Source organism: Rissa tridactyla, chromosome 8 (genome assembly GCF_028500815.1).
Source record: "Rissa tridactyla isolate bRisTri1 chromosome 8, bRisTri1.patW.cur.20221130, whole genome shotgun sequence".
In the NCBI taxonomy this organism is placed as follows: domain Eukaryota; kingdom Metazoa; phylum Chordata; class Aves; order Charadriiformes; family Laridae; genus Rissa; species Rissa tridactyla.
The window spans coordinates 18,178,104-18,186,756 of NC_071473.1; the positions used below are offsets into that span (position 1 = coordinate 18,178,104).

Sequence of the window (8,653 nt, forward strand, 5' to 3'; positions counted from 1 at the left end):
GCAGGCGTGCTGAAACACCTTTCCTCTTGTGTCCGTACAGAGTTGAGGTGGCCACAAACCTTGAGAGGAGCCTCCAACAAGGCCGAGACCTGCTGTCTACCTATGAGAACAAACTGGTCATAGATGACACGGTACCGGAGGATTTGCGGGTGGTAGACCGTAAGAAAGAAGAACTGCTGGTGAGCGTTGTCTCCAGCCAGTTTTCTACCCTATTGATATGCTCCACATATAAAACCCCTTTCCAGAAGCTGGGGTGGTTGCTGCTCAACTCACAAGCGTGAATCAGTTGGCAAAGAGATGGCCTCCCCCAGCTGGAGATGAGACTTCATGTTAACTGCAGTGATCCCCACCTGCTTTAAATGCAAATCATTCCCATCCCCAACCCAGAAATCAAATGCCAGTTTGAATACTTGTGATTTCACGGAAGGACTAATGGAGAAGTGAAAGATAAAATGCTCTGGGGAAGGCAACACAGAGGCCTGATACTTGAAAGAGATGGACCTAGCAAGGCTTTGAGAACAGTTATCCCTACCGACCAAAATTAGCAACGCTTCTGCTGTAGAAAGGCCAAGAACTAGCTAGGCCAGAATTTTGTGTCCTTCCTCAGCTTTTCCATCAAGTTCCCAAGTTCAGACTAGCATGCAAAAGCTTTCACGGCTCCTTTTGGAGTTGTTGCGCTGGTAGGAGCAGGGTTTAAGGCTTGCATGAGGAGCACCAAATATTTTGCACACAGTATTCTTGCTTTTAAAGATGAATAGGTAGAGAAGGGAGGAAGAGCTTTTCTCCCCATCGGGTTTACCAGGTGACTCTGCTTACAATGCAGGCCTCTAACTTTTCTCCACAACTCGTAGCACTACTGCAGCTCAGCCGTTCCTTAGCATCCTCTGTAGCTCCAGTGCAGTGGATGGAGTTGATGGGAACAGTGAAAAAAAGCCCAGAGAATCCCTCTCCCCTGTTTTTTTCCACAGGCCATGGGCACCGAGCTCCAGTCCAAAAGGTTCCTGCTCAATGAAGCAGAGCAGAACTTGCTAAGGACGAAGACGTGCTCCAACACCTTGGCCAGCAAATTCCAGGAGCACTGCCCTGACATCGAACGGCAAGAAGCTGAGCTCTACAAACTCAACCAGCGCTTCAACAACCTCAGCAAGCAAATCGATCACAGGTAAGAGAGAGGACAGGATCTAGCTAGGACTGGGGAGCCGGAGTATTTACTGTGGAGTTGGAACCACGCTGAATCTGGAAGAGGCATAACACCATCATGGGCATGAGCAGTTGCAGAAGGGCTTTGGAGGAAGAGTGAGAGGTTCCTGGCATGCACTGGCTGGGAAGATCTGGGCAGCCCTTAGAGCTCTTGCAACAGATATGGGGGCTTTGGCAAGAGAACAACTCTGGCTCAGATCTGTGTCTTTAGGGAGCAGGGGAAGCAGGGATGGGTTAAGAGGTGTTTGCAGAAGACACAGGAGATGCGATAGTACTGAAGCTGAGCTGATTTCCCCCACAGAACGCAGACCCTGCAGAAAGCGAAAAGTGCCTATTCCAACTACCGCGCCAACTACGACAAAGTCAACCAGTTCCTGTGCAACATACCTAACTACGAGCCGCAGGAGACCGACAACATCCAGCAAGTGGAAATGAAGCTGAAGAACCAAGCGGTAATTATTCTGAGAGCACTCTGGGCTCCATGGGGAGAGAAGGAACAACACTAAAAGATAAGGAATAGAGTTCAGATAGCTCCTCAACATAAACATAAAGACTTATTAGCTTTATTTATTTTTACACTATAAGGTCTCTGTGACTTGTTTACACGTAGCAGAGCAGCTCGTGAAGGCTGTTATTATCAGCGTTGTAATTTCGGTAGCAGCCCTCACAAAGGCTGAACAATGCGGTTGGATTTTGCGTTCCCTTTGACATGTGTCTCTGTGCATGGCAGGCACTCCTCAGCGACATCGCGAGCAAGGAACAGGAGGTGCAGAAGGTCTCTGCCACAGCTCAGCAATACCAGCAGGCAGTGAAGGTAAGGACTGCAATTTTGCCGGTGGGAGAACTTAAACGCAGAATCATAAGAGTAGTTTGGGTTAGAAGGGACCTTTAAAGGCCACCTAGATCAACATCCCCTGCCCTGGGCAGGGACATCTTCAACTAGACCAGATTGCTCAGAGCCCCGTCCAGCCTGACCTTGAATGTTTCCAGGAATGGGGCATTGACCACCTCTCTGGGCAACTTGGGCCAGTGCCCCACCACCTTTACAGGAAATAATTTCTTCCTTATATCTAGTCTGAATCTCCCCTCTTTTAGTTTGAAACCATCACCCCTTGTCCTATCACTACAGGCCCTTGTAGAAAGTCCCTCCCCATCTTTCTTATAAGACTCTTTTGGGGAGGGTGGGGGGGCGGGGCATGGAAAGGCCACAATGAGGTCTCCCCAGCGACTTCTCCAGGCTGAACCCCCCCAGCTCTCTCAGCCTGTCCTCACAGCAAAGGGGCTCCAGCCCTCCCAGCATCTCCAGGGCCTCCTCTGGCCTGGCTCCAACAGCTCTGCGTCCTTCTGCTGTTGGTGCCCCAGAGCTGGAGGCAGCACTGCAGGGGGGTCTCCCCAGAGCGGAGCAGAGGGGCAGAACCACCTACATCCTACAGGGAGCCACCTAAAGAAAGCCTAGTGTCCTTGCTCAGTCAACTGGTGAGCTAAAACCAGGTTATAGCTGCTCTGATGTTGACACCATGTGGCCATTAGCATGGCAACTGGCCCAGATCTATTGTCTGTGAAAGGACACCCCAAGCCCACCATCGGTAAGGTAACTGGAAGGTCAGCACATGCCTGCTTATGTGCTGCTATGGTCACAGGGCAGTACCTGACTCAGAACCTGCTGGGAGGTCCTGCAAAAGTGCTCTGGGTCCCACCATCCTCAGCAACTCGCCCAAAACACAGGTCAAGGGAAGAAGTCGTTAAAGCCAGGGTTTAGGAAGGACCTGCGCATGAAGGAGAGCCAGTAATCTTACTTCCCTCCTGGGAACTTCTTCCCACAGGACTATGAGTTGGAAGCAGAGAAGCTACGGTCCATCCTCGACCTAGAGAACGGCCGGAACGGGTACACGAGCAAGAAGCCCAGGCTCCAGTCTCCAGCTGCAAAAGTGAAAGAGGAGGTAAATAAGAGGTGGCCTGCAGAGAGCTAAAGCAGATGAAGGTGGGAGGTGTCCCTGCCCAGGGCAGGGGGTTGGAACTAGATGATCTTTAAGGTCCTTTCCAACCCGAACCATTTTGTGATTCTATGAAAGCTTATGGGACCCACCGGGATTTTGCAAACAGTTATATTTACTGTTGGCAACCTTGGTCCCAGAGGGGACTGCTGGGGAGGGCAGAGAATCAGGGGAGGAAGGGATTTTTCATCATTCTTTTGATCACCCATCATTTTTTTTGGGGCTGGGCTGGACAGAATGAGTGAGGGAAAATGCTGGATTTAGCACTTTCTGAAAGGGCAAAGGAGGGAGAAAAGCCAAAACCCTGAAAGTTTTTCCCCTCTCCAGCCTTTCAAACATTTCACAACCAAAAACTCCCATGCTAGAGAGAAAGCCACAAGCTACTTATTTATGCAGGATCTGTTTGCTGCCTGCCTCAAACTCATCCTGCCTATTGAGGCAGGCAGAAGCGTCCACCCGTGCAGCGTGTCCTCGGTCTGCATCTCTTTTTGCATCTCTTGAGTAGGAAACACACAGCATCACCATGAGCGTGTCTGTGTGCACGAGAATCATTCTTCCTACTCCAGAGCTTGGCAGATCACTGCTTTTAGAAGAGCACCCAAGGTCACTTCTTTACGACCTGGCCCTTGTTTCTATTCAGCAAGCCTTGCCCAAGCACCCCTGGTTCCACCAGCTTCACTCAATGCATTTTTGTTCCGCAGGAAGCTGTTCTGGCAGCCAAGTTCACCGAAGTAAATGCTGTGAACAAACAGAGGCTGCAGAATCTGGAGTTCGCGCAGAGCCTCCTGCGGCAGGTAAGCGATCATCAGGAGCAGCGCGATATTGAAAGGACAGGTTTGTAAATAATATGCATGTGTGCCTTTGCTATTACAAGAAGATGAACTGGAAACAAATCTAGCTAGTGTTTCATGCCCCAAAATCATTCATCAGCGACACTTAAATCAGATAGAAAAACCCCTCAGTGTTTCCCAGTCCCATCTCCCAGTCATCCAAGGAAGCTCCCACATCATTTTTAACACTTCTTTTGCCAAGCCCATGCTAGAATTAGTGTCCCTCGTGGCTAAAAGCTTTGTTCTGACAGCAACAGCCACTGCAGAAAGCATTTCTCAGTCTGGGAATCCACAGAGCAGTTGAAGAGCAGCCTGTTTGCAAATACCCGCTCCCAACAGGCAACCGCCATTAACCGACCTCAGCATCCTCCTGTCGTTTTGTCACAGGAGGCACTGAAGCACCAGAAGTATGATTATTTGGGGGGGGTTTTGACTACACATTCTTTTTTCAACAATAGCAACCAGAGGTTCAACTGACGCAAGACTCTGTCCAGACCAAAACATCTGTAAGGCCCATGGAAGAAGTCTGGAAGTTGAAGAAAGAGCTTGAGGATGAGACTCAGCGTCGGCAACAGCTAGAAGCGGAGATCAAAGCCATTCAGAACAACATTGTCCACCTGCAAAACCAGAAGCCCCAAGAAACTGTTGTTAAGAAAGAACTGCTGAAGAAAGTGCCCGACCCTCAGCTGGAGGAGAGCTTCCACAAACTGCAGCAAAACCTAGCAGAAGAGCAACGCAAGAACCAGGTGCTCCAGGATGAGTTGGAGGCTCTTAAAATCAGGCTGCGCGTTTTGGAGCACGAGAAGAGGGAAGGAGGACAGGAGTACATAGTGAAAGAGGTACTGCGGATTGAACAAGACAAAGCTCAAGCTGATGAAATCCTGAAGCTCAAAGAAGAATTGGAAGAGCTCAGGAGGCAGGAAGGAACCCGAGAGAACGAAGTCAACCTTTTACGTCAACAAATTGCTGTGCTGTCCAGCGAGAAGAACAAAGAGCAGGAGAAGGTAACGGAGAAGGAGGTGCTGAAGCTGCAGAACGATCCCCAGCTGGAGATGGAATTCCGGATGTTGCAAGAGAACAAGCAGAGAGAGAGCGCCCTTCGGCAGAAGCATGAGGAAGAGCTCAGCTTCCTCCAGGACAAGCTCAAACGTCTTGAGAAGGAACGGGCCATCGCCGAGGGCAAAATTACCGTCAAGGAGGTGCTGAAGGTAGAGAAAGACTTAGCCATTGAGAGGGAGGTGAATGAGCTCCGGCGCCAGTATGAAGATGAGAAGTCCAAGGGTCGTTCCAACGAGCGGGAAAAGGCTGAGCTGCTCAGGAAGATCCAGCTGCTGGAGGAAGAGAACGCCAAGGTGGTCGTCCAGGAGAAAGTGCGTGAGATTGTGCGCCCAGATCCCAAGGCTGAAAATGAAGTTGCCAATCTTCGTTTGGAGCTGGTAGAGCAGGAGAGGAGATACCGAGGTGGTGATGAACAGCTGAAGAGCTGCCAGAATGAGTTGGCTGCTCTGAGGAACAGAGGGCCACTGGTAGAAGTCAAAGAAGTCATTAAGGAGGTCATTAAGTACAAGAATGACCCAGAAACTGAAAAGGAGCTACAGCGACTCCGGGAGGAAATCATAGAGAGGACAGGAGCAATTGAAAGAGCTGACCTTGAGATCTACCAGCTGAAACAAGAGATACAAGCTTTGAAAGATACCAAACCTCAAGTGCATACGAAGGAAGTTGTTCAAGAAATTCTGCAGTTTCGGGAAGACCCCAAGACTAGAGAGGAGGTAGAGTCTCTGAGGGTGCAGCTAGCAGATGAACAGATGAAACACGTTGACCTGGAGAGGGAGCGGCTACTCGAAGAAGAGAGAGTAAGACAGAAGGAGGAAGAACTTTCCCAGGTGAAGGAGAAAGTGGTCCAACAGGAAGTAGTGAAGTATGAGCAAGACCCTGCCTTGAAAGCTGAAGTCAACTCCTTCTCTCAGAGCATTGAGAGCGAGCTGAAGCAAATTGACTGCCTCCGTGAAGAACTCCGCAAGCTGCAGAGGAGGCGGTCTGAGCTCGAGCGTCAGCTAGAAGAACTTGAGAAAGAGAGACAGGCCCGCAGAGAGGCTGAACTGGAGGTGCAGAGGCTGAAGATTAGGTTGAACGAGTTGGAAGAACAGGAGAGGGAGACAACAGAACGAGTGACTGTGAAACAGAAAGTGATCCTTCAGCAAGATCCCCAGCAAGAGAAGGAGCATTCCCTCCTCAAGCTGGAGCTAGAAGAAGAGAAGCACCGAAGACAAGTCTTGCAAACTGAATTAGAAGCCCTGAGAAAGAAGCTCCTTTCTTTGGAGAAGATGGAGGTCAAAGAGAAGGTGGTCTTTTCAGAGAGCGTCCAAGTGGACAAAGGAGACACGGAGTACGAGATTCAAAAGCTGAAGAGCAATCTGGAGGAAGAAGGTAGGCGTAAGAGGGAGCTAGATGCAGATATCAACCGCCTCGAAACCAGGCTGTCCGAGGTGGAATTCAACAACTCCAAGTCATCCAAGGAGCTAGACTTATTAAGGGAGGAAAACCACAAACTACATCTTGAGAAACAGAACCTGCTGATGGAAACAAGGAGACTGCAGTCAGAGATTGAACTCACAGCAACAGAAGCTCGGGATTTAAGAAACATGACCCACATGGACAGCGGAATAAACCTGGACTCCAGATTCCAAGCTTTGGAAAGAGAGTTAGATGATCTGAAGCAGTTATCCAGAGAAAAAGACGCAGAGATCGAGCAACTCCAGAATCGCCTCAAGACAGTGGCGATCAAGCGGGAACAAAGAGAGAACCACCTGAGGCGCTCCATTGTGGTCATTGACCCCGACACAGGAAAAGAAATGTCTCCAGAGGAAGCTCATGTGCTTGGCCTCATTGAATGGAGCTTGTTTGTCAAACTGAAGAGTCAGGAATGTGACTGGGAGGAGATCTCAATAAAGGGTCCCAATGGGGAATCATCTGTGATCCTCGACAGAAAGTCTGGTAGAGAGTTCTCAATTGAGGATGCTTTGAAGAGCGGAAGGCTAACCATGGCTCAGTACAACAGTTACCTCAACAAGGAGATGTCGATCCAGGAGTTGGCGGTCTTGGTGTCTGGAAGTAATTACACAGCGCTCCCTCCACTTTAGAAACTTTTCTTAAGAGCAGCTAGTCAGAGCTGCACCACTCGTTAGACTACCGGATCACTGCAAATCCTTGCCCTCCTTTGCGTCTTCCAAAATGCTAGAGCCTCTGCCCCAGCCATGCTACGAAGCCACACTGCTTGCTGTCACACACTGCAGAAAAGCACCACCGGTAGTGGAAAACACATTTGTCAGGACTACAGCAAAAACTTCTCCCCCTCTGCATCCCTACCTAATCACTCAACCTAACAAAAACCAAGCCTCAGGACAGTGAAGTACCTGAAGTCCAAAGACTCGGCAGAACCTGCAGTTTCCTCCGCGTATACTCATGTAGTCGCATAAAAAGCTGCATACGGCAGTCATTAGAGAGACTGAAGGTCAAGATGACACCGAGGTGACCAGCAGGAGCTGGTTAGGTCAGCTGCATGTTGGTAAACCAGACAGTTTCCTCGTGGACAACTGAGTAAATGATGGGATCGTCCTCTGAGAAAAACCAGCTCTGTAAAACCAAAGGTGTGCTACACATCTCAATTGGGTGTCACCACGTGAATACCTGAACACCATCGTTTTGTTCACCTATGTGCCTATGCTGCTGGGGAAGAGGGAAGCAGATGGAATTTGATGGCGTCAGCCGTAGATCCGGGAGGAGCATTCCTAAACCACAGAGGTCACTGAGAAGTACGCGAAGAGATGGCAGCACTGCCAAACACAAGAGGGTAGTGTAAAGCATGCAACTGTAACCAAGCGCAGAGTGCCTTCCAAACAGTTAGCTTACCTCATGGCTAAAAGCCGTTTGTGCTGGTATTTTACTGGATGGAGTTACATGCAGCTACATGTTTCATTTACTTGTGTAAGGGAATGGGAAATAGAGGGGAATTCTATTTATAGTACAAAATAAAAATGCAGTGGTTCCAATCCGAAGTTGGCTTTTCTTTATTAATTATGGCAGTCTCTTCATCTTTGGCTTTCCAGAAGGATGTCATTTCAGAGTCAAAATTTAAAAAAAAAGATTGTTCATTTTAGCTGTTGACTCTTTTCCAAGAGGGAAATTGCTGGAGCAGCATTAGAGCTAGGACTAATTAGCAGCATTAGATGGGAATGCAACAAATGGGACTGCAGCTACGGGAAAACAGGGAATTACACTGGGATAGTACCAGGGGCTCCCATATCTAGAGTACCTTCATTAACTTTTTCCCCAAATTTCAGCTAATACCCAAACCCCAGTAAACTCTGCCATCAATAAAAGCAGCCCCAAGCATTCCCTGCACATCCATCCTGGCTTTGGGGATTAACACCGGTATTTTACCTGTGTGAATGAAAGATCATGCAGGATTCACACCGTTGCTCCGGGGTCCAAACCCCACGTATTCTTTCCAGCAGATGTGAAATTCAAGGATCAGCAGGAGCACATTGGTAGAGAACATGCAATTCTACCACCACACTGGCTAGAAACAGAGCTGGAATTTACTTACCACCTAAGAGACTTTAGTTA

The 8,653-nt window shown here is 49.0% G+C and overlaps 1 protein-coding gene across 1 annotated transcript in view; it reads left to right on the forward strand.

The window, feature by feature from the left end:
- The window catches only part of PPL (periplakin), a 28,708-nt gene extending 20,632 nt beyond the window's left edge, over positions 1-8,076 (forward strand). Inside the window, exons 16-22 of the mRNA XM_054212010.1 lie at positions 41-179; positions 969-1,162; positions 1,502-1,652; positions 1,931-2,014; positions 3,024-3,140; positions 3,896-3,988; positions 4,483-8,076. Coding sequence (XP_054067985.1) covers positions 41-179; positions 969-1,162; positions 1,502-1,652; positions 1,931-2,014; positions 3,024-3,140; positions 3,896-3,988; positions 4,483-7,167 — 3,463 coding nt within the window. The 3' untranslated portion in view covers positions 7,168-8,076. The remainder of the gene's footprint in view (positions 1-40; positions 180-968; positions 1,163-1,501; positions 1,653-1,930; positions 2,015-3,023; positions 3,141-3,895; positions 3,989-4,482) is intronic.
- Positions 8,077-8,653: the final 577 nt, after the last annotated feature.